The sequence below is a fragment of the Epinephelus moara genome, chromosome 12 (genome assembly GCF_006386435.1).
Source record: "Epinephelus moara isolate mb chromosome 12, YSFRI_EMoa_1.0, whole genome shotgun sequence".
Taxonomy (NCBI): domain Eukaryota; kingdom Metazoa; phylum Chordata; class Actinopteri; order Perciformes; family Serranidae; genus Epinephelus; species Epinephelus moara.
In genome coordinates, this window is record NC_065517.1 from 7,460,695 (window position 1) to 7,486,652 (window position 25,958).

The 25,958-nt window shown below is 40.0% G+C and overlaps 1 protein-coding gene across 5 annotated transcripts in view; it reads left to right on the forward strand.

Annotated features, from left to right (window-relative positions):
• ankrd6b (ankyrin repeat domain 6b) overlaps positions 1-25,958 on the forward strand; it is a 60,945-nt gene that overhangs the window by 27,182 nt on the left and 7,805 nt on the right. For 2 of the 5 annotated variants that reach the window (XM_050058471.1, XM_050058474.1), the window contains exons 2-10: positions 1,011-1,359; positions 14,764-14,862; positions 17,210-17,308; positions 18,212-18,310; positions 18,652-18,750; positions 22,219-22,317; positions 22,727-22,825; positions 23,607-23,684; positions 25,262-25,366. In XM_050058471.1, coding sequence (XP_049914428.1) covers positions 1,234-1,359; positions 14,764-14,862; positions 17,210-17,308; positions 18,212-18,310; positions 18,652-18,750; positions 22,219-22,317; positions 22,727-22,825; positions 23,607-23,684; positions 25,262-25,366 — 903 coding nt within the window. In that variant the 5' untranslated portion in view covers positions 1,011-1,233. Of the gene's footprint in view, positions 1-1,010; positions 1,360-14,763; positions 14,863-14,892; positions 15,328-17,209; positions 17,309-18,211; positions 18,311-18,651; positions 18,751-22,218; positions 22,318-22,726; positions 22,826-23,606; positions 23,685-25,261; positions 25,367-25,958 lie in introns of those variants that run through there. The other 3 variants (XM_050058469.1, XM_050058470.1, XM_050058473.1) reach the window with 2 other exon arrangements.

Here is a 25,958-nt window from a genome sequence, read left to right on the forward strand (position 1 = left end):
TGTGAGAATTTGTTAACAGATGTTTTGATGTAATTTTGTTGTTCATGAAGAGCGTTCACCTATTTTGGATTCTCCGTTCACTATCTAGACATGCAAGAAAAACAGTTTTCTTTATGAATTCAAGGTAACATGAGGTCAGTAATGGTTATGCAAATTGTCATTTTGCAGGTGAAGTATTTCATTAATATTGTTGATACTTGTTGGCTGAAGGTGGATGTTCAAGGACACTCAGACTAATGTACTGTTGGACTCTTTGCTCTCTAAATGTTTTATTGCTTGGATTATAATTGAAACTGAGGTAGGAAAGTGTCACAGAAACTTAAATCTGCATCATCAAGATAAAAGTTTGATTGATTTTTTCTCTGGCAGCCAGTATGTTTTTACAAATTTTCACATCTCAGGTTTCAGCTGAGGGCCATATTTTGAAGGTTACACATAATGCTGGCAGTCATTGACAGTACACTGAGGCAAACTGGAAGATAACAGGATCTCTTTTGGAAACTTGTAAAATACCTAATTTAGCAGGAATGCACTCCAGTGTATGACAACTCAATGACTGTCTGTCAGTGTATTTAATAGTGATGAGAAATCAGTTGAGACATTTGAGGCACGGCAGGCCTTTTCCTTTAGTCACCCTAGCTTCCTGTGGTTAGACCAAAACCACAGAAGTGTGTCACGGAGGAACTCATTAAACCACAGAAGTGTGTCTGTGCTGTTTGCGGTTATGACTGTGTTGCAATTTTTTAATGTCTCATTGTGTTTGGGCTTGTTCAAAGTACAGCATGCACTCAGTCTCTGACCAAATTTGACCCCTCTTTTTTGCTCTCATTCGGGATTATTTCTGTAGAGATCACATGATCCCACAAGGACTGTACATTGGTTTAACAACCTGGACAGTAGGGATGTCGGTCCACTCTGCCCATTCCTCCCTGTTTTCCTGTTTGCCAGCCTTATGAGCGGAGCACATGCTGGCTTGTTTTCACTCCATGTGTTTCCTGTTCTCTTCCCAGCAGAGAGGAGAGGATGAAGGGGAGGGGTCCTGACAGTTTGTGGAGTTTGTAGCAACAGAAGAAACAGCAGCACTGGCAGCCTCTGCAGCTCCTGTTTGACACCCCTGTCTACAGCAGAGCTCACCATGAGTTAGAGAGCACAGGAGACTGTCGCCACAGCTGTCTTCTTCACCATCTGGAGCACCGTGTCTGACCTCGACAGCAGCATCACTTGCCCTGCTTCATGAGCCAGCAGGATGCGGCTGAGGTCCTCGCACTCTCCGAGCGCCTCCTTATAGCTTCACACAAGGGGCAAGCCGACAATGTGGTCCAGCTCATCAACAAGGGCGCAAAAGTAGCTGTCACCAAGGTGAGTGAGTCTGGTAATTAGACTGATGATGAGGGTAGATACTTTGGTACTACTTTGGTTTATGATTGTGTCTCCCTACCAGTGGGGTAGTGCTAGGTGGTCTATCAAGTTGGTTGACCAACAGTCAAAAGACTGTTAGACATGCTGTTAAGATGCTAGCATGGCTGTGTGGCTGTGTGTTTTTGGTAAAAAAAAAAATTCAAAAAATCAATCAGTTATCAAAAGGATTGCAATTTAAATTCTGTTATTTCACAAAGTGATTGTTAGACTATTGTTTCAGTTATAATTTGGTGCTGGTGGACAAGGTATCTTAAAAAACTACTGGCTAGATTTTGCTGTTGGTTAATTTTTTTGTTTTTTGCGCTTTTAGCACCACAACTGTCAACAACGCTATTTTCTGATCTGTATAATTGATGTACAGGATCATTTAGTAACCATAGCAACACACATGCATGTTAGCATGCTAGTGCAAAATTTATCCCTGATACATCAGAAAGTGAGAAGGACGTGTTGAACATGTGTCCTGCTCTCTGCACTTAAGCAGTTACCTATTAAAGGTGTGTAAAATGAATGAAACATAGCACAGTCACACAGTCAGTAACTTTCCCCCAACAGTATCACAGTACATGACACCTCTTTTCCTGTCCTGTTTCTACCTGTCCAATTATAGCCTCAGCTAATGACTAGCTGTCAGTCATCAGGGTGGGTCTGTTTAGTGCTGGTGAAGCAGGATGACATCACCACAATTGTCCAATGACTTATGTACCTGTCAGTTCATATGATTTTATGTTTGCTTGTCTTGTTTGTCCTTTTTCTGGACCAACTGAACTGACCCACAGCAAAAGCAACCAAAACAGGGAAATCTGATAACTGGCTGGCCCAAATCAGCTCACAAGCTTTTTATTCCCTGTGAGCGGCCTGTATTATAGTGTCTGCGTCTTTTGGGTGTCGTTTTACTCCCATTGTGTCACTGAGCGGTGTGACTCATAGATGTAGTCTAGTGAAAATAGCCTTAGTCTGTGTTTTTTAGGGTGGCTGAGTAGCTAGTGACACTGGCCTGTCACTGCAAAGTTGTGAGCTTCCAAAAATCACTTTATCATTTGCTGCTGTTTGTGAGTAGGGTAATAGATCTGCTCAGTCATTTTGACATGAATCAATTTGAATAACATATCCAACAACTCTTTCCATGGGCTCATCTGCATCTCTTAAATCAATTAGACACCAAACAGAGCATGAAAGCATCAGCAGCACTGGAGCTGCTAACATATGAACACAACCCTCATGTTTGTCATGTTTGAAATGTATACTAATAAAAATAAATCCAGCAGCTTCACATTCAGTCAGAGGAATGATGCACAGCCAGTGTTTTCACCCCACTGAAGTATTTTGAGACTGCAGCCTGCTGCAGGCTGTCTCAGTGAGATCACGGTTTTGGTGAAGTGTGCTCCTGTGTGGGTGTCACACAGTGATATGCTAAGACATCTTCTCTTCATTAAACTCTGTGTGCATATGTGATCTTGAGGTGATGGGATATCAAGATGTTGCTGTTGGATCTTTGCTCTAATTAGTGGGTATTCCTTTCCAAAAATATGGCTTTATTTCTGTTCTGTTCAGTTTTTGGTTAAAATGGTTTGCAGTTTCAGGCTGTTGGGCTAATGCCATTTAGTTACTTGATCTTCAGTACCAAAGCAATACTTTTTTGAGCTTTCAACTATAACCTGACCAATACTGTGTTTTTAGGCAGAAACTAGTATAAATATTTGGGAACTTAAAGTGGAATTATACAATGTTTTTGCTTTAAGTTATCATTATGAAGTAAATGTTGGTTGCACAGTGTAATGACTATAGAATAATGACATTATTAGCGTTTAAATTAGTTGCCTATTAGCCTCGCTGTCACTGTGTAATTCTGTCTGCCACCAGGTACCATCTTCCAGGAAATTAAGGTTCGATGGCACAAAGGAAGTACGTCAACCATTGCGCAATCAAAACAGGAAGAAGATAGCTCTTTTCTTTTTTACGTGATAGCTCTTGGTAGCTATCCCCTGTTTTCAAACAGTATCAGTGTTATTTTTTTGCAGTTACTATCCCCAGTTGCGGAAATGGCAGGTGGTGGAACATCTTAAGTAATTTTGGAAACTGTGGCAGTTGCTAGGCTCGGAGAAAAACAGAAAGCAATCCAGTTGTCTATGTGACTGCGGTGGTTGTCTGTTTCTACTTAAAAAATCATATTATGATATATAAACCGTTAAGTTTTTGCATAACATTTACATAAACATTTTATGCCTCAGTTAGGGCCGGAGCCATACTTTTTTTTGAGTTGTCCGTCTTTCCATTCGTATGTATTGCATCTGTACCGCCATTTACCTGTCTGTACGTCTGTTCACCTTTCCCATTCTAGTGAGCAGGATATCTCAAGAACAAGATTAGAATTTGGTGGTTAAAAGTCAAGGTCACTGTGACCTCACAAAACATGTATTGCCATGACTTAAGAATTGATATGCTAATAATGACAACATTTCACACAAATGTCTAATAGGATAAAATGGTGAAGTGTTGACACTTTATATCCAAAAGGTAGGTCAAAGGTCAGCTTCACTATAACATCAAAATGTTCCTCAAAAACACTTTTCTGGTCATTATATCATATTATATATAACTCAGGAACACAAGGGGAGACATTTGGTCAGATACTGAATTGGTGACGCTTATCTTAGGAGTCCACCTTGAAACTGTGCTGATTGCATAGATCTTGCTGCCAGGTTGAAGATGTGTGTGAAGTGTCCACTTTTTCACAGACATGGATGTAAAGTGTAACTTTAACTTGACTTGTTTGTGGAGGCATATAACAGGAAGGAGGCAATTTATGAGATATCTTTATATAGAATTTTAAAATGTCACGAAGATACATACCAAGCTGGACATTTTATAGTGTAAAAGTCAACTTGTCAGTGCTCTTTGGTGGACAAACTATTTAATGGTGGCTCTGTTTCTAAATTTCAATTCCATATTTCAATGTCCTCTTTCTTATCAGCAACATAAGCCGGCCTGGCTGATTTATCAGCCTGGCTATTCTTTCATTTGTCTTTTTCAGTTATGTCCTGAGTTGTTTTTTTAGGCATTTTGAATCCCTGGAAGACTTTCTTTCCAAAAAACTTTGATCTCCTCTTTCTCAATGTCAGACTTAAGCAGCTTAAGATCCCCATACTGTATGATGTACGTGCGTAGATCCTTAATATCAAAATACAAACAGTTTCATCAGATGACAGTGAATTAAACTTTGATTCAGGCAAGTGTAAATTGACCCAGCATACATTTTCCATGCTGAGTAACCTCCAGCAGAAGTTCACAGAGTGTTGTATGCACCCAGATGTTTAACAGTAACAGCTGAGCTGCTGCATGGACAGATGGAACACACTTCCACCGCTTTCCGTTCAGGAGCCTCACACACACACACACACACACACACATACAGTGACAAAGAGTCCTCTGAGGCCTTGCTTTATTCTTTCATCTCAGCTCTCACACCGCCTGTCAAGTTGTCCATTCTAGAATCGCACATATACAGCTTACTATAATGGTGGCAGATTTACCATACCGTTTTACTAGGCTTCTCTATGTTAGCCAACAACGATTCCATTTTGCCATCTGAAATGACAATTGTAGCTAGATATTCAATGTTAACTGTGAGAAATGGTCAAAGGCTCTGTCTCTGGCTGACATTTGTTCAAATAAGAACCAATATGCACTTGCTGGCTGCACACATGCTGAAAGACTGAGGCTAAAGCTACATGTTTCTATAAAAGTCAACATCCTCACTGCTTCATGTTCCATGTGACGTAGAACATGGGCATGAGAAAAAAAGAAACATTACTGTTCTTGTTTTGCAGGGTAAGGCTTGTCAGCCAGTTCTTCATTCTAACATTATCAGAAAAACATGTCTGCATCGATAAAAGGAGTTGATAAGTTCAGAGGCATACAATTCTGATAGATCAGACAATTTGGAACCAGTTCTCAACTGAACTGGATCTCGATTCTCAACCTTAATTATTAGTAGGTTCAAGCACTACGTTTTACTTTTTTCTTACTTACTTATACTTTTCATGACTCAGTGTGCATCAGTTTCATTGGACAGATCGATGGACTGCTCCATTACTACTCCATTTTTCCACACATCCTAAGTTTAGTCATCATCAAGTCTCTTCTGTAGTAGAATTAAAATCGTATTATGCATGCACACTCTTATCCCAATAGCACACCAGCAGATGGTAGACATGAAATAGAATGCTTTTCAGTGTGTGTAATATGTATTCATTGTGCAAAATAAGCAAAAGCATGTTGGCCGATTCTCATAGTTCATTTTAAAGCTGATATTGGCCAATAGCAATGACAAACCGATATTATTGTGCATCCCTTATTTATAGTGATGAAACAGCCTGTGTCTGTTTAAAAGAAAGGGGTTAGCCCATACTGAAGACATTCAGGTTATGAAGGCACATGTAGGTTGAGCTTGTACATCTTCACACTATTCATCCTTACAGTTTGAAATATAATCCTCCTTATGAGGTACTGGCATTTTTCTCCATCATCAATTTGCTTCCGTAGATACAACAGGTCTTTTGTGCTGCAGGTTTCCTGGATTTGGGAAATGACTTAAAGTTTTGATGTTAAGAAGCAAAATGTTTCAGGCACACATATAAACTCACTGGTTTGTTGGGACTGTTAAAAGTATTTTCACTGTCAGAAACCTGAAATGAAAGGAGAGCGCATGCAAAGCCAGTGCTGAGTATTATTCATGTGTGAATGCTTTATCCTTGGAGATTTTGTTGTGTATCATCAATCAATCAATCAATCAATTTTATTTATAAAGCCCAATATCACAAATCACAATTTGCCTCACAGGGCTTTACAGCATACAACATCCCTCTGTCCTCATGACCCTCGCAGCGGATAAGGAAAAACTCCCTAAAAAAAACCCTTTAACGGGGAAAAAAAACAGTAGAAACCTCAGGAAGAGCAACTGAGGAGGGATCCCTCTTCCAGGACGGACAGACGTGCAATAGATGTCGTACAGAACAGATCAGCATAATAAATTAACAGTAATCCGTATGACACAATGAGAGAGAGAGAGAGAGAGAGACAGAGAGACAGAGAGAGAGAGAGATGTGCTTTGTGTTTTCTGTTGTGGCATCGCAAACCAATTTTCCATGGGAACATCATGGCATCATATTGTAACAGCTACAACAATATTACATGTGCTGCTGCTCGCTCTGATGATATTGTTTGGACCAGCTGTATTTGGATATTTTGGCAGCGTGCCGTTATGAAAACTTAATCCGGGATAAAGGGGCCAGAGTTTCATATGCAACATTCCTCTGCTCAGGAAAAGGAATTTAGGAGTAGTTTTTAGAAGGCTAATATGATGAATGGATTGAGACTGAAAAAACATGAAACTAATAAAAAGAGAAAAAAAAGGCAGAAAGAATGAAGCAGGGGATTGATGAGGTTGGTAATAAAAATTAAAATATGAGGAGGAGGAGAGTGGGGAGATGATGCTTTAGAGTCCAGTGCCTGAACACTTCTGGGTTTACAACCTAGAGAAGTCAGAGGCCAACAGTGTCAACCGCTCAATGACAGAAGCTTGATTAGGAATGAACAAAAACAAATGAAACACACTTCATTTTAACATTTCAACTATAATGCTCATGTATGCCTATGAACATCGAGCATGAAGCATCATTCTTAACCTTGCAAACTGTTGTGTGACAAAAAAATCTGAACTCAAGGTCCACTTACTTTCACCTGCATCTCACGGTTGTTATCAGCTGATAGATAGTGTCATCATGCTGCTCCAGTGTGTAATTTTAGACAGCATACCGGCAAAGTGAAAGCAAAAGAGGCATGACGGGTATGACATGTGACACAACAGCATTGGCCTCTAGCGTGACATTTAACATATGCGTTGGCTGCGCTTTATAAACAATAACAACAACATAGCATGGCAATAACAATTATTTACCGTCCGTTATATGATGGCTGATCTCGTCTTCTGCTTGGTGGGTAACAAGCTCCCAGACCTTACCGTTTTTTTTTGAGTTTGCGCACATTTTTAGTTGCTGTTATTCTTCTTTGAGTTAGCTGCTAACTGCTGCAGTGTAAAAGGGGCTAATTAGAGACAAGTTGGTTAACATAGTGAAACATTAAGAAGTTAAAGAGACAGATGAGACCAAACCAGAGCTAAAACAAGAGTGAGTATTGGACTAACACTCATTACGTGGTCATAAACACAACTCCAAATGATTGATAATGTTTCTGTGTCTGCTGCATGTGTTTGGCAACTGTCAATCTCTGAACCCATAGGCTATCAGTCTGACAACATTAAGCCTCTGAAGGCGTGGCCAATATTGTGGGGCTTCCAGTGTAATCTGCAGATATCCAGGCTTAGACTTCCTCCTCTGTGCACTGGCCATCTCGGCTCATCTCTATAAGCAGAAATCTGCATAAGAATGCAGATAAGTTAAATGATAATAATAGTAATAATAATAAAAAGCTAAATAGTTGTCACACGATTGCTGATGGGTTCTGAGACTGCATTGTGCCCAATGTGGTGTGCCTCTTTTGCTCTCCATGAACTGTTTGCCTGCTGCTCAAATGTGATTGGTCAGTACTTCTCGGCCTACAAACAGACTGTAGACGGAAGCCGGGAATGCATCTGATACCAAAGACTTGTCCCTTTGCCTACAGATTCTGTATACATATGTACATATCTGTTAGAAGAGTTGATGCAACTGTTTGCTAAAACGTTTGTCTCATCAACCTACAAGTGATATTATGTCAGTGTTGTGTTTTGGCTTGTTTGCACTGCCCCTAAAATCAGATAATTCCAAGTTGTTTATACCAAACCTAAGTTGCATCAACTGTCTGTGGACACAGCTACTTTGGAAGACTTAAGCCTAATTGTTGTATTGTGTAAACTTCTGAGGCTTCATGTTAGCTTCTACCTTTTGCTGAGGACTTTGGATTTTGTCCCCCATTACTTTCATTAAAAGTGCTTTAGGAGGGATGCCTTTGCAGCCGTTATGGACAAGAGGAATGATAACAATGACCAATAACATTTTCAATGTACATATGGACATGTCTGTATTTGGAAAAATGTGAACCCACCCTTCAACACTTTCCAATTCTAAAGCCATATCTGCTGTTTGACTCTAGGAGTGCTACTCTGTCACTGTAGACTAACACAGCCTCCATACAGCTGGGAAGTTTAAGGAAATTTTTCTGGTGTCCAGGTTGGAGGAAATGTAAGGTGACCAAGCTGTTCGAGCACTTCCACAGCCTGAATCAACATCAGACTCTCCTGTTAGGAGAATCATCCATACCAAAGATCACCTGACACCTAAAGAATATCTGGTTCTTTAATATTAGTATTATTATTATTAATAATAATAGTAATAATGATAATAAAGTATTTATAGATTGCTTTTAATGTACTCAAACACACCTTATATTAGTTAAAAATGATCATAAATTACAATAAAATACACACATCATTCACACATTAAAAGGCATTTTGAAAAGAGTTTTGAGTTGTGATTTGAACTGGGAGAGGTCAGTGTCGAATGTGTTTGGGGAGAGAATTCCAGAGGGAGGGGGCAGCTATGGAGAAGGCTCTGTTGCCCCAGGTCCGGTGCTTGGTCCTGAGTGGTGGAGTCAGGACGTTGGCATCAGAGGAGCGAAGGCTGTGGGAAGGAGTGTGGTGGTAGAGCAGGTCATTGTGGTAGGAGGTTGCCTGGTTATGGAGGGCTTTATAAGTGAGGAGAAGGACTTTGAATTGGATGCGTTGTAGGATAGGGAGCCAGTGGAGGTTCTGAAGGACAGGGATGATGTGATGGTGGGAATGGGTGAGCAGACGGGCAGCAGAATCTGGATGTATTGAAGTTTATTCAGGACTTTTAATGGTGTACCATAAAGAATGCTATTACAGTAGTCAATTCTAAATGTGATGATGGCATGGATGAGACTTTCGGTAGCAGAGGGAGAGAGTGATGGGCAGATACGAGCCTTGTTTTTTAGGTGGAACAAGAGAGTACTGGTGATTTGATTTTCAAAGGAGAGGCTGTTGTTGAAAATAACTCAGAGGTTGCGGATGTGTGGGGAGGAATGCAGAGTGGAATTATAAATGGTGAGGCATTGTGAGGGATTTGAGATCAATGATGATCATGTCAGAAATTTCGCCGTTCAGTTTGAGGAAGTTGTCTTACATTTGTCTTGTTTCAGTGGAGATGGAACCAGTGGAGAAGGAGAGCTGGATGTCATTGGCGTAGCAATGGAAGTTGAGGCCATGGCTGTAAATGATGTTTGCAGGGGGAACATGTAAAGGATGAACAGAAAAGGACCAAGCACTGAACCCTGGAGGACACCTTGGGACAGAGGATCAACGAAGGGCAGTTGTTAATATTGATAAACAGATGTCTGTTTGTGAGGTATGACCTTAGCCAGGAGAGGGCAGTACTGGTGATGTTGAGGGAGGATTCGAGGTGGGAGAGGAGAATTGGGTGGTAAATGGTATTAAAGGCAGCTGTAAGGTCATGATGGATAAGAATGGAGAGGTGAGCAGAGTCTGAGGCGAGGAGGAGGTTGTTAGTTACTTTGAGGAGGGTGGTTTCTGTGCTGTGCTGTGAGTAAAAGCCGGATTGAAATGGTTCACATAGGTCATTGGAGGAGGGGTGGGTTTTAAGGTGAGAGGCAACAGCACGTTCCAGTATTTTTGACAGAAAGGGGAGATTTGAGATGGGTCGGAAATTACTCAGTAATAAGATAAAAAGACAAAGGTGCAAGCCTTTTGGCAAAAAACTGAAGGAGAGTTTACTCTGATTTACTCTAATTAGCCTTTGTAGGTCAGTGTGTTTCAGTTAACTTTAGGACTTGGATGAATATGGTAATTATGTGGTGTGTTTTTGTTCTGAGTTGCAAAGATGAAGAAGTCTGAGTTTGCTACAACTCTGATTTTCACCGCTGACTAGCTAGTGCATTTGCAAAGGCAAAGGCTCAGTGGAACTTCAGTATTAAGAGCCATCTGAGGGCAAAAAACACAGTTTCCCAAAAAACAAAGTTTCTATGTTGATGAATATTGAGGATATTCTTTAAGGGGCCCTGTGGACTGTTCTTGTAAACAAACAAAAACTATAGGCTATTTACATTCAGTAGAACTCAACAAAACACATTGTGCGTGTCCTGGAGTAACAAATGTGTTGAATGCATTTCCTTCCCTCATAAAACATTTGCAAAGCCGATTACTGAAGCACTTTAAATCCAGCATTGTTTACATCAATGTTTACTAGCTAGCAAAGACTTCTGGTCCCTGTTAAACAGAACAGAAGAATTGAGTTTGGATTATTTCCACAACACTAAGAGCATTAAGATGTAAGATAAGATTTGGCGAGATAAACCTTTATTGATCCCTAGTGGGGAATTTCAGCTGTTGCAGCAGCACAGAGGCAGTAATGGGTACAGATAAACACTGAAATTTAAAAGATAAATAAACAAATAAGAGGTATATAAAACTAAATTGCAAATAGATTTTAAAAAACTATACAAGAGCATTTGGAGACAAACTTACAAGGCAAAGTGACACCCAACATACCGACTGCCACTGAAAAACCAACCCACAGAGCCACAAACAGACCCTCAGTCAGTCTGGAGACAACAGAGGCTCCCTGCTGGCCTGACGCCAGCTGTTTACCTGAGCTTGGCTGGTGGCTTCCCTCCAAGCCTTGCCCAGTGTAACTCAATCTGAGGACCACATAAATACAGAGCAGAGCCGAGCCGCACCCAAACAAAGCACCTCCAAAGAACCTCCAAACGCTGAGATAATACCTGGGGTGTAATGCGCCTTGTGCTGTTGTGTGGGAATACACACCTGATCTGTAATTAAACTGTATTTACTCAGTAAAAATGTCAGATTAAGAGGGATCACCTGGATCTTGTGTTTGAAGTTTGAATGGTTACCTACATGCTGACATCCTGCTCTGTCGTTCTTCTTAATGCATTTCATTATGTTGGATGTAATGTTCAGGATGTCAGGATGTGTTGAGAGCTTTTAACCTATTATCTCTGGCTACTGTAAGAAGGAATTTCCCGCTGTTGACGTTCATTATGTCACATCACCATCCTATGAAGCATCACTGCATTCCAATGGTAATTGCATTGTTGGTGCGTTTCCTATTACGGCAGGATGTTAATGTCAGTTTAATGTATATAATCAGTAACTATTAAGCATCTGTGTATTTCATATACAGAAAAACATTTTTTCATCTCTCTTTTCTGACTCATTAAAGATTTTTATATACAGGCAGTATATTTAATTTTACTGATATTGTCAACTTAACTGGAGATGACATCTTATATGAAATGTCTTCTTATATTTAGTATTTTGAAGCATATATAATGTTGGATACAACTGATGGGCAGTCATGCAGAGGAATTAATCATGGTGTGCATGAAGCTGTGATGATTGATGTGATGCAGCTATGACACATAATCTTTAGAAGCCTGCTGTTGGCTGATCCTGTGTTCGAGGGAGGGCATTATGGCTAGAAAGGATTAGACCTGCAACAAATGATTGTTCTATTCTCCAATAATTTGCAGATTTCTTGAGTAAATGATAATCACTTACTATCTGTAAAATGTCTGAAAATGTTGAAAAATGCCCATTATAGTGTCCCAGTGCCCGAGGCAACGTCTTCAGATATCCGACAGACCAATATTCAGTTTACAATGATATAAAACAAAGGAAAAACAGATAATCCCTACATTGGAGAAGCTGGACCCATGTTTGAAACATTTTTATGCTTGAAAAACCATTGAAACAATAAATTAATCATCAAAGTACATAATTGTAGTCCTTATTTTACAACGTGTTGGTGCTGCTGCAGTCTACACTTAAAATCACACTTGGACTTCAATCAGTATTTTTTTTTTTTTTACTCATAAGTAAATTTTAGAACCATTTTGAATTTTTAGACAGAACTGCAACTTTGTCATAAAAGGGGAAAGTCCATTTTCAAGATTCTTACGTGATATTCCTATGGACGAAGACCGTCCAAAAAATTTTGTAAAATGAACAACTCAAATTTGTGATGTCATCAATTATAAAGTCTGGAGCTGCTCCATAGACAATAAATTGGAAAAAATATTCTAGAACAGTGGTTCCCAACTGCTGGGTCACATTCCAAAAGTAGGTCACAGGTAAATTGTGAATGGACCACAAGTGCCCCATGAACGTGTCAAGTTTGTAAAAAAAACACACTTTATTTTAGAGTACAGTGAATTTCTGGCACAGAGACGGCAAACTAGCTCAACGACATGGCCAAACACAAGTATGATGCTGAATGTATTAAAATTTGTGGACTTTGAACTAATGACTAAAGAGAAATTTGGACCCCGAGGCCGGACCAGTTGGGAACCAGTGTTCTAGGTGACACTAAGAGCACCCAGGGAAATGTTCTCAGTATAGACAGAATAAAATTGTTTATTTACCATAACTTTTGGATAGAAAACCCCTGCGTCATGTACCTAAAATGAAAGAGGGCTGAGCAAATGCTGCCTCGGTTGGTTAGTTTTTAGCTGCCAAAAAGGCCCACCTAAAAAAAATCAATAACAGTTCAGGTGTACCGTATATTTTGATTATGTTTACTGCTTTACCTTGTCTAAAATACATTTTGCTGTTGCCTCTGTTCACAGAAGTACATTTCTTGGTGTTCATGCAGGTAGATTTGGTTTATCAAAGATTTTAAGAAAGCAAAAGGACATAAAATAAGCATTGCAGAAATTCTAGATAAGTCAGACCACTGTGTTTCACCGTATTTTTTAAAAAAAAGTTACAGTTATGGATGAAAATGACAACAGAAATCAGAAAGTTTGCCGATTTCGCAATCTGCAGTTGAAATCAATTGCCAGTTGTTTACCTGGGAGTGTTTGCGCGAAGTCACTGAGCCAGTCTATATGGGTGCATTTTCTGTTTCAGAACTGAGAACACTACAATAGAATAAAGCTCATTTGGGTATAAAAAAGTAAACAAACATTCTGTGGCTCCACAAAATCAGTCTCACATTTATTGTCTATGGAGTAGCTCCAGACTTTATATTTGATGACACCCAAAGTTTGAGACTTCCTTCTCTGGTTTTTGGCTTTGAGAGAGAGTAACTCATATTTGCTAATGTCGAATCAGCTTTTCTAGGCCATGGAAATAACATTAGAATTCTTAATTTTAGGTGGTGTTCCCCTTTAAGATTGCTACATCTACTCCAATACAGTGGGGATGACTGGACTTTTGTTAGTTGTGCTCATAGCATTGAAAATTACATTTATACATTTAACAGCAGCATGTCTCTCTACATCTAGATAATTCAGATAGTCTACAGACCTTACTGTAAGCAGTTTGAATTGGAACTATGTCTTGGGTAGAAAATAGATATCGCTTTTAACATTTTCTGTAATTTAATTTTGTAACACCAGTGAAATTACAATTGTTTCTCTTGTATTTGGATGGAAGCAGAACTCTCTGACATGGGCAAATAAAACTGAAACCATTTGACAGCATACCATCAGAGTTTAAGGTCCAGTGTGTAGGATTTAAGGGAATAGATATCAGCACAAATAGAATGTATTGTAAGTTTGTTTTCTTTAGTGAATGATCGCTTGAAATAAGAAATCATTGTATTTACACTTATTTCTAATGTGAAACCGCTTTTTTCAGTATTTTTACCAGTTTTAATCACATGGTCCATTTGTTTTGGAGAAGAATAGACCTCTCTGGATAATTCAGCTCACAGTAAAAACCTCCTGAACAATGAACACTGAAAGAATTCTAGCCAGGAGAAGTTTCAGCTGGTTGCAATGCACAGCTTGACGCCAGCAAATCCCCCACAAATCTTACACGTTTCACCTTTAAGCAAAGATTAAATGTATTTCTTTGCTTTTTTTTTTTTTTTTTTTTATTAAATGAAGTGATCCTTTAAACCTCCCAAAAGTTAAGTAACCTTTTTGCGTCAGGGCCCGCCCACACATCCTCATATTGGCAGGATGCAATGTTTATCCTCTACTCAGCTAACATGAACAGCTGTGCAGACTGCACTATTCTCTTAAAGCATGGATTAAGTATTTGTTTGTTTTCTGTTGGCTCATTACTGAGAAGGATTGTACCCCGTAGCAGATTGTCTTCAGTCATACCACCAGCTATGACCACGGTTACTGACTCTGCAGAAATATCTGACTCACCGGAGTCTGTGTGTGGGACAGCAGAGGTGTTTTTTTTTTTCTTCTCCTGGGAGTTTGCGTGTTTATGTTGTGTGCACTCTTGTGTTTTGTTCACTGGGCTGAGTTGTGTGTGTTTTGTGTCCACAGTATGGCAGAAGCCCCCTGCACTTGGCTGCTTACAAAGGCCACATTGAGGTTGTGCGTATCCTGCTCAAAGCTGGCTGTGACCTGGACATCCAAGACGATGTGAGTAGATTCATCTGTCTATCAGCAGCGTCGCCCATGCTTCCACTTTTCATCTACTTCCAGCTCCCGCACTGCAGTCCTGATTGGTGGTTACCAGTGGAGTGCTTATCTTTTTGCTAATAATTCTGTTTTACTGGAAAGATTTTTTAATCATTAGGCTTTTTTTAACTCAAAGATAATTGTAGTGTAATGACCTCTAGTGGCCTTGAATGGGACCCTCTGGACTGCCCCCTTGTGGGTTTGCCCTCAGAATGCAAGTCCCCCTTTCCCACTGATAGTGATAACCCAGATCTCTGGCGTTGCCAAATTCACTCTCTGTGGTCAATGAGCTCCGCAACAGGCTGCAGTACATTCTCCAGGACTGGAGGGAGCAGGAGGGAACAGGAGGAGGAGGAGGAGGAGGAGGAGAGAAGACAGTGGAGGAGGGCTGGGAAAGAGCCTGGAGGATCAGGGAGAGTGAAGGAGGTTAGCCAAAACTGCTCCTACTGAGCCAGCAGAAATCTGTCCCCCCTTCCTTCCTTCCCTGAACAAAGTCCTCTCCTCCTCCACTGCTGCTGCTGCTGCTGCGCTCGGCTCAGTTCTTATCTTCTCCCTCCTCTTGCTCCTCCATCTCTCATGGAATTCATTGCTCTATCTTCCAGTGCTTTCATGTCAAACCTGGCCTCTAAATGTCACTCACCACTAATCTGCTCTGTGTACAGAATTCCACTTATGGCTGAGCATAAATGTGTGCTTCTCCTTCTTTCCTGGGTCTGTATGTCACTGCTGCTGTCATGTGGTTATACAAACCACTCTGGGCTCTAATAAGCAAATAGAGCTATTAGAGATTACCTGCTGTGGTTTGTATACCTGCCATATTGGGATCATATTAACATCATCACTGCCAGTCAGTAATAACTCTGCTGAGCTCAGGGATATGTGGTGTGCTTATCAAAAATCAGCTTACAAAACTGTCAACACTTAAAGGGATAGTTTGTTCTTTGGGAATTTTGTACTACTTTGAATATATGTTGAATTGTGAGATTAGCTTCTTATAGAACAGTTATTGATGGTAATGGGATGAAGTAGTAGCTCTGTTCAGTGGAGGGATGGTTTAATATTTTATACTCTCTAGCTTATTATTAATGTTCTTTGATCTCATCATTTGGAACTGATACTGATGGTTGGATGATATTAATTAGTCGGTAAAATTATAGACTTCATAAATGTGTCAAGTTGCATTTATTTTGAGCAGGCCCACTGTTGGTTCCAAGCAAAGCAAGGCTAATTTCACTGGTTATACCTTTAAACTGCATGCAGAGACATGAAGGAAAGGCTTCAGTAGTTTGTTCTAACCTAATGAAAAAAGAAAAAAACAACAACAACAAACTTAACTAAATTCCCAATAAACAAACTGTCTCTTTAAAGGATTAGTTCAACATTTTGGAAAATACATCTGTTTGCTTTGTTTCCAAAAGTGGGATTAGCAGATAAAAGTAAAGCTGAGATTTGTTATATACGAAGTTGGGAGCAGGACCTGTTTAGCTTAGATTAGCATGAAAACTGGAGGCAGGGGGAAACAGATAGCCTTACTTGCAGATTCGCTAATAAATTGCGCTTAAGGGAGCCACAGCGTGCAGACCCTTCTTCCTGTTTTATCGCTTTCTTTTAAAATTCCCACACCTGCCTTGCAAAGTTTTTGGATTTGCACAACTGCTATGAATTTTTGGAAACACATTTCTTGCATTTCCTTTTGCTGATTTTCTGAAAACTCTTTGACCTACATTTGGTTGGAAACTTGACCACTGATTTCTATTTTTAATGTCAGAAAGAGCAAGTAAGCAAACGAGTATTTCCCAAAATGTTGTCTGGCTTTAATTGTAAATTGAGACTTTGTAAAGCTGTTGATCTGTGGAAAGGCTCAAGGGTGTATTTTTTTTAGCAGGCCTACTTGTACTGTTGACTCCTTTAAAATGTAGTAATTTAGCTAAACCAAATTAAAACGCACGCACTGACAGAAACATGGGAGCTGTTAATGTGTTTGGCCACTCAAAGTAAGCAGGAATAACCCAAACTACCCCCAAAGTAAACTATTCTTTCAAAAGAGTGTTACCTCTTATAAGTGAGAGCTTTTTTAACTTAAAGTCAGTTAATTATGAAAATAATACAGTTTTGAATAAGATTTATGGATCTTCATGGCATGAAAATGAGCCAGCGGAAGCATAAAGTCAAGTAAAACACCAAATTGGGGCTCTAAGATTTTGACATGATGGAATAGTTTTTCGGTGGATGGATGCAGGTTTTCTTGCCCTGTTGCTGAGTGTTTCTTGTCAACATTTGTAGTCAGTGTTGTGTGTGTCTCTCTCAGGGAGAGCAGACGGCGTTACAGCGGGCTGCCGTGGTGGGAAACAGCGACGTCATCAGCGCTCTCATCCAGGAAGGGTGTGCACTGGACAGACAGGACAAGGTGCAGATGAAAAGATTGAAACACACACACACACACACACACACACACACACACACACACACACACACACTCTCATGGCACTTCTTTAACAGTCAGTTGGAGAAAGGGGAATTTCAAAGCCATCATAATGACTGCATTAAAGCATCTGATAATCATAGAGAAGCCAGTGTGCCTGTAATCTGCTTAGCCTCATTCCCTCGTTAAAGGCAGAGTAGTGTGTTTACACTCACGGTGGAAAGAGAAATGAAACAAAACTCTGCTGAGATGCAGTGCATTAATGGTCTATTTTAGATACTTACTGGTGTACAAAATCCAGCCAGTATTACCATGCATGATTTAATAAAGCCCTTTCACCATAAATCCTTTACAGCTGGCTGATGTTATGAATGTTCACTCTGTCTTTTCATATATTATCCCAACATAATATTTATCATACTCCTACATAGGTCTGTAAAACGTGGAGATTGATTGTAGGAATAACGGACTGTTTGTTGTCATGAGGTCTGTAGTTTGACTCGGCCACAGTGATAGCGAGAAACGCCATGTCGCATACTACACAGCGACTCAAGTCTTTGTTAATTAAAAAGTGTCACATTTGAGGATGGATTTGAGTATTCATTGATGGTTCATGACAAGGAATTACAAATTTTGTGTCTTTTTTATCCATAAAACTGTAGTCGAAAAAAGACATTGGAAAGGTGAACAGGCGTCACAAAGGGTATTGAGTTGAGCTGAACCATGCAGTGGAAACGAGACATAATTGTTCATGGCTTACCTAAATTGTAGAGTTATGAAGGAAGAGGATCTTGTTAAATGAAAGTATCTTGAAGATTTGTGCTGGCATAAAGTGAAGTGCATCAGTGCAGATGTTGTTAATGTGGTTTTTTGTCCTTTTCCTTTCAGGATGGCAACACAGCTCTCCATGAGGTGTCCTGGCACGGCTTCAGCCAGTCTGTCAAACTGCTGGTGAAGGCTGGAGCCAATGCTCACGCTAAAAACAAGGTGATTCTGCATTGGACTCCACCATAGTACTAAAACGTGTTTGTTTAAACTGTATTCCAATAATCATTCATTCAGTGGTGATTAAATGCTTCTGTTATTTCTGCGAGAAGTTCACTAGCAAAGAAGGCCATTGTGCTATACAGCAAAAACTATTCAGAATAAGTCATTTAAAGCAAGACTATGTAACTTTTAAAAGTAGAAATCAGTTCAGTTTGCTGCAGTAGCACGGTTATCAGAAGAAGGGTGTGGTACCAAAGTATCCCAACACTGTTAACCTGAATAAGATAATAAGAATACATTATAAATGACATGTTTGACAGCAAAAAACACTCTGTTTACAGGCAGGAAACACAGCTCTCCACCTTGCGTGTCAGAACGGTCACGCTCAAAGCTCCAAGATTCTGCTCCTGGGAGGCTCCAGGCCTGACAGTAAGAACCATGTAAGTATCCAGCAGGGCTCCGGTGGGTGCTGCTGCTGGAAGCACCTGCCAGAGTTAATGAGACAGATGCAGCAACAGCCATCAGTTATTCAGACCAGTCTGTCTCCTGTGAATCTGTTGATGCTAGAAAATTACCTAGGAGCACCAGTGTCCCTGTCTCAGACAACAAGGCTTTTGACATCTCTATTGAGATCATTCTTGTGTTATCATTGACACAGTGTTGTTAATGTTATGTCTGCTCAACTTAGTATAGTGGTGTGACAACTACACTCAGAGAAAAATTGCATGTGATGCAAAATAACATTATTTATTAAATGCATGTCCTCAATTTAACAATTTGGCAACCTGTCCACTGTGTACCCTGCCTCTTGACTTCTCTCTCACTTGCTCACATTTACCGGCTTTCTATAATCACTATGGAACTTCCATTAAAGCTGCAATATTAGTTACTTTTATATTAACCAGAGAAAACAAGACTGTGTATAATGTGAAAGGTGTCGCTCGTAATGTCAAATCCAGACTCAGCAGTCCCCCTCAGCCCTACAGAGCTTTTATGCCTCCTTAACCCCATTTCCACCAAGCAGTTTGGTATGGTTCAGTTCAGTTCGGTACGCTTTTTTTCGGTTTCCACTGTGAAAAGTTGTGGATGGTACCAATGGAACCATTCTTTACCGTCCCCATTTTTGGTCCCCCCTTTGTAGGGGTACCTAGCACACAGATCTGGTACTACGTAAAAGGTGGAGCTAGAAACACTGCAGTCTACTGACTGGTCAGTAGTGGACTTGCACAAGGCTGATTCTTATGTCTTATGTTATACCAAAAGCGTTTGTTGGAGTTCTGGCCCACAGTTTTACTGTTTTGGTTCACTCTCACTGCTCTCATCAACCTGGTTTCCAGTAGTGGCAAAGAGCTGCTAAAAAAATTCTAAAAGATTGATGGGGGAGATTAGAGCAGATCTGAAGGCAGTCAGTGCTGGACCTAGACTGGTGGACAGATATACGACCCCACTGCTCCTTGTCTGCTAGATTTGTCAATAGGTAACTGCTTGCATTTACCCTACCAAACTGTATATGTCAGATAATGTGTTTGCAGCTTGTTGCGCTGCCCCCAGCTAGCCAAAAAATCAATCAGTGCCGCTTTAAGTATGAAGTTTCCCTAAACAAGTGGGACTTTTAGCTGTCTAGCTCCTTTGATTGATTATTGGTGTTACATCCAGTAAGTGAACTTACTAATTCCTTAATTTTAGATCCTTCTTGTTTTTATACTTCACCTCTCACTATATTTTTCATTACCTAGTCTCCCTCTGTTTCTTCTTCTTTGCTGTTCCTTCATGCAAAATGCTCTTTGAAAACAAACTTGTGTCTTGACTTCTTCTTCACCCGCTCACATTTACCTGCTTTCTATTATCCAGCGGCTTTGAAATCCAGGATGACTGCTCTGTCTCTCTGCAGTGCACTGCCGTCACAGTGCTGTTAACATGGCACAGTAGTCGCTTAATTATGAAACACTACATGGTACATTTGCACTTCAAACGTAATCTGCAGCCTCATGGGGGAAACTGTTGTTAGTCAGCATGACACAAATGCAGGAGGAGGTTGGCGGTGATGTGTTTGAACAGCAGCTGTCCTCAGATGCTCTCTGAGAACTGATTGTTGAAAATTTCCCTTGTGCTAACTCTCAGTGAGGAACCTTCAATATTTGATTAAGCTGTTGATGGCAGGACCAGGTCTCAGACAGTAACTGGAAGAAATTCACTCAAACCCTGTGGTTCGGTAAAAGTGGGCATAATTGAAATAATTTGGCTTATTAGCGTTAGCTTATTGATGCATTAATCTCGAAGGATTTTGGGCTGAAACTAACAAGTGTTGCCGATGCTGGTTGATCTATCAGTTATGTTCTTATCTTTTTTATTCATTAAATGTTCATAATCATATACTCCCACTGCAATAGCCCAACAACTTACTTTCAGGTTATTTTGTCTGACCAGGCCATGCAATCCATATACAGTATTTTCAAATTAAATTGGCATGAAAAAAGAGAAGCATCTGACTTTTTTCACAATATGTATTTGATTTAAATAATTAGTTATCTATGGAAGCTTAGCGTGGCTGTGCTAGCAATTATTTCTTTAATGATGTTATCTCTAAATCAAAAGTTGTTTCATGATCTCAAGAAAACAAACCTTGTTTTATTGAAGCATCATGATAAATAACCTGTTATCTAAAGAAAACAACAGGTTGTTGTATTTCCTTGTCTCGAGAAAACAGTCTTTGTTAGCTCAAGACACCGAGATAATCAACCCATTGTAACGAGAAAACAAAAGGTTGTTTGCTTTTATTGGACTACTTATAATGATTATCAGAGATCAATATTTCCATGCCAGCGTGCATAGATGGCGTCTTGACAACTGTAGAAACTAATTCAAGCTGAAAATGTCAGATCAAGGAGTAGACTACCAATTACTCAGCGGATCAGACGGTGGGCTACAATCAAGGTCTGTCACAGGCAGAAATTGTATTGTGTCTTTCTGTGAGAGATATCATTCAGAGCAGTCATCATCATTTAAGGAGAAGACTGGCTGGAAGAAGGCTGAAATCAGCCTCAGACTCTGAAGGAATTTCAACCAACATTAGCTCTCTGGCTAAGTAAACATCCATGAGGCAAAATGTGCTGCTAATGTCAGTGTGCAGGCTAGATAGCTGTCTTCGATCCACTGCAGCAAACTGAGCAGCTAAAAAACTCATCTGCACATGTCGACACTGGTCAGTTAAGATGCTAAATGGTGCTTTAATCATCAGTGCTAGTGCTAACAAAACACTGTTTTTAGCTGGTAGGCTACAGTTACCAGCAAGACTTGTTTTATTTCGTCATTGTGTGTCTTGGTGCCCCTGTAAGCTGAGCTGTCAATCAATCAATCAATCAATCAATTTTATTTATAAAGCTCAATATCACAAATCACAATTTGCCTCACAGGGCTTTACAGCATATGACATCCCTCTGTCCTTATGACCCTCGCAGCGGATAAGGAAAAACTCCCCAAAAAAACCCTTTAACGGGGAAAAAAAGGGTAGAAACCTCAGGAAGAGCAACTGAGGAGGGATCCCTCTTCCAGGACGGACAGACGAGCAATAGATGTCGTACAGACATGTACACTGGCGTCTGTTTCAGTGGCTTGTAGGATGAAGGAGAACTTCTGATCTATGCCCAAAGAGTCTTTTCACTAAATAAAAAATCTAATTGACATGTTTTTTGACTGCAAAACAAATTGACCAATTTTAGTTGCACTGTAATGCCTAAAATGACTAATAACCAGCGCAGTGCTTTCCTTTCCAGCACCTTTTAAAATAAACAGCCTAAAGTACTAAAATCTATTTCTAACTAAAATTTATTTTCATGTTGTGCTTCTATGAAGTGTCATGAATGCTTCATTTTGAAATGAAATTGCTAATCACTAAATATGTGTTCCAGGCGGGGGATACGTGCCTGCATGTGGCAGCACGCTACAACCACGTGGCTGTGATCCGCATCCTGCTGGGAGCCTTTTGCTCTGTGTCAGAGAAGAACCTGGTGAGTTCTGACTGGACACAAAATGATCACAAACCACCAGCTAGATACCTGCTGCAAGTCCTGTCGGGGGTTTTGCACAGCACCTGTCACTTTGGCATGAGAGCACTGATCGGAAATTTGTTGCCAATGTTGAAATCAGTTATCTGGCTTGTAAAATTGACTGTTGTTTTTTTAAATTCACAATTTCTGTCCAGTTTCCCTTGTTAACTGATTCATCAGCCCATATTCTTTTAAAATATTTTTTTGTTGGATCCAATCTGTTATCATGCAATGTAGATTGTTCATACAAGCATTAGATGCCTAGAAGTTTTGCATAAATTAAGGCTCCACTCTCACACCACCATCTTCTGTGTGTGTGTGTGTGTGTGTGTGTGTGTGTGTGTGTGTGTGTGTGTGTGCGTGCGCGCAGGCTGGGGACACACCGCTACACGTGGCTGCTGCTCTGAATCATAAGAAGACAGTACGTCTGTTGCTGGAGGCAGGGGCAGACAGCCACATCTGCAACAATGTGAGCGCCTGCAGCCTCTTTCTACATCATTAATGCTCACAAGAAGTGTTTGTGCACTCACTCTGCCTTTCTTCATCTTCGAGTCAGCACACATTTCTCTAGTGGTACCAATCTGCTGTTGAGAGATTCTTCCAGCAGCACATTGTCCCTGCCTCCTGAAATCTATTTAAAGCTGCACTCAGCAACTTTACTCATTGGCAGAAGCAAAGGAAGTTCCTAACACCTAATTTCTCTGACGTTTAAATGGACATTTAAACTGGCTGTGTGTGTGTGTTAAGTCTTGTCTATCACAGTTTTACTGGAAAGTGACAAAAAAGTGATAATCAAATTGTGACCAGGTCTCCAAAGATAGAATGAATACAGACCATACTGATATATATAAAGGCTCACATGGCAGGTTGAGCATTATGTATTTCCAAAGCACTAATCCCATCACTAACAACAACAGAGACATGTAATAAACTGAATACTGAATTTATTGAGAACAGGTAAACACAAAGGATGTGTTGTGTCAGCATTAACTTGATTTAGGGATAAAGGCTGTTTCATCCTTTATTAAACCAGGTAAAAGTCTCACTGAAATTACCTGAAAACGTAAAGCACATGGCATACAGTATCTAACTTCTTCAGGCGTTGGTCAGGTGCATTCAGAAAGAGCTGATCACCGTAGTCCAATAAAGGTAAAACAGCTTTCAGTGTTGGGTTTGAAAGGCCCCAGCCTCTGTGTGTTTGAGTCATGTTCTGACCGTCCTTGATCAGCTGTGTGTGTGTGTTTCTGCAGGCAGGTCAAACAGCTTTGGACCAGGCCAGAGAGCACAACAACCCAGATGTGGCTCTTCTACTGACCAAAGCTCCCCAGGTAAAACCAGTCTCACCAGTCCAGACAGCTGTAAACAAAACTCATACTGAGATAGACATTTTTGCGCTCATACTACACACTATCTGTTTTTATGCCTTTGCGCCAGCGCCAGCTGTGGACAGAGGCACTATGTTTATGGGTTGTCCATCTGTCCGTCTGTCCCTCTCATCCTTGTGAACACAATATCTCAAGAACGGCATAAGGGAATTTCCTTCAAATTTGGCAGAAATGTCCACTATGACGTGACGATGAACTCCTTAGTTTTTGGTGGTCATAGGTCAAAGGCCAAGGTCACTGTGACCTTGTTTGTCTCATTCTCGTAAACGCAATATCTCAAAAACACCTTGATGGAATTTCTTCCACTTTGACAAAAGGTTGACTTGGACTTGAGGATGAACTGATTGGATTTTGTTGGTCAGAGGTCAAAGTCAAGGTCACCATGACCTTGCATCCATCTCATTCTAGTGAATGCAATATCTCAAGAACAGCTTGAGGGAATTTCTTTAAATTTGGGGCAGACATCCACTTGGACTGAAGAATAAACTGATTAGAATTTTGTGGTTGAAGGTCAAAGGTCAAGGTCAGTGTGACCTCAAAAAATATGTTTTTGGCCATAACTCAAGAATTCATAAGCTAATTATGACAAAACGTCATACAAATGTCTGATAGGATAAAACAATGATGACGTTTTATATCCAAAAGGTCAAAGATCAGCTTCACTGTGACATCATAATGTTCTGCATAAAATACTTTTCTGGCCATTACTCAACGCCATATCTCAGGAACAGAAGGGGAAATATTTCGTCAGATACTTAATTGCTGACACTCTTCTTGGGTGTCCACCTTAAAAACTGTGCTGATTGTATATATCTTCTGTGCTGTCAGGAGGTAGAAGATGTGTGTGAAGCATCCATGTTTTCATAGACACATAGAAACTTGACTGGTGATTACAGATTGTAAAGATTTCATGATCAGGTGTTTTTTTCCTCTCAGATCGATTCATGGTTCTTTCTGGATCTGGAAAGGGGCTAAAAGCATTTTCCATGCAAGTGTAGCTGTTCTCAGCACAGAAGAGTTTAGACCACCTCATTCACCAAGACACATCACTTAGATCATTAGATCTAATCATTAGAGAAAGTTTAGCTAGACTGTTGGAATCTGTAGTGCTCCTTTTCTCACAGTTTTTATTTTAAAAAGATTGTAGAATTTAGTGAAGAAAGTAAAGACGTTTGTAAAAGAATAAAAAATAATAAGTGATCAAAAGTAAAATACAGATATGAAAAATAATAGTCAACTGCATCAAGCCTTAGGGACATCCAATCTTCTTTTTAAAAACCAATAACTTCTTGTTGAAACCTGTAAAAACAGTGAGCTCTAGTTATTTATGACCTCAGGTGTACATAAAACAGATACATGTTTAGTGCCTCTGGGATTAATGGTCTGCTTTCATTTTTAATTTATTAAACTCATAATGATTTAAGTTGTGATTCCTGTCATTCCTGTGTGTGTGTGTGTGTGTGTGTGTGTGTGTGTGCGTGTGCGTGTGTGTGTGCGCGTGCGTGCGTGCGTGTGTTCAGGTGCAGAGTTTTGTGCGGGGCAGGAGTGTGAGGAAGAGGAGAGACAAGCTGAAGGCAGAGGGCAGAGCTCAGTCTGTTCCCAGAGATGAGATGCTGCCCTGTAAGGTAAAAACTGGATTGCTGTGTCAAAGCAATCGTAAATTGTCGTGTAAAAACTTTAGGTAAAAGCATACATCATGAGACACTTGTGAGTTAGGAGGAAGGGAACAACTGAAGAAAGTCAGTATGGATGACATTGGTAATGTCATATATGATTAATGCAGTGGTGCTGTTTTATAAAAAAGGGTGAAAAAACTTGTGTTAATCGTCAATATATGTATATTTTAAAATGACTCATAAACCTTCAAATAAGTAAGCACGCTCCGTAAGCATCTAAGAGGTTGGAAAAATCATCTTATCTCACACTCTCTGACTATATGCCATGTACACCAAGTGAGATTTCCAGAACCAAGCTTTATGCTTTCTTTAATTAAATGGCTACACTATTCATCAAATGGAAATATTTTGGCATAACTGGAAACACATTTCCAAATTCTGTGGAAATTTTGCATCTCCATTAGAATTTTACAGTCAAGGGTTTGAAAAGTTTGACTGTATAGCACATGTTTGTATTGACCTACCTTTTGGTGGTCTGTGGTTAAAGAGGTTAAACCGAGTAAATAATGATGAAAAAATCAGCAGGGTATTAGTGATTTTA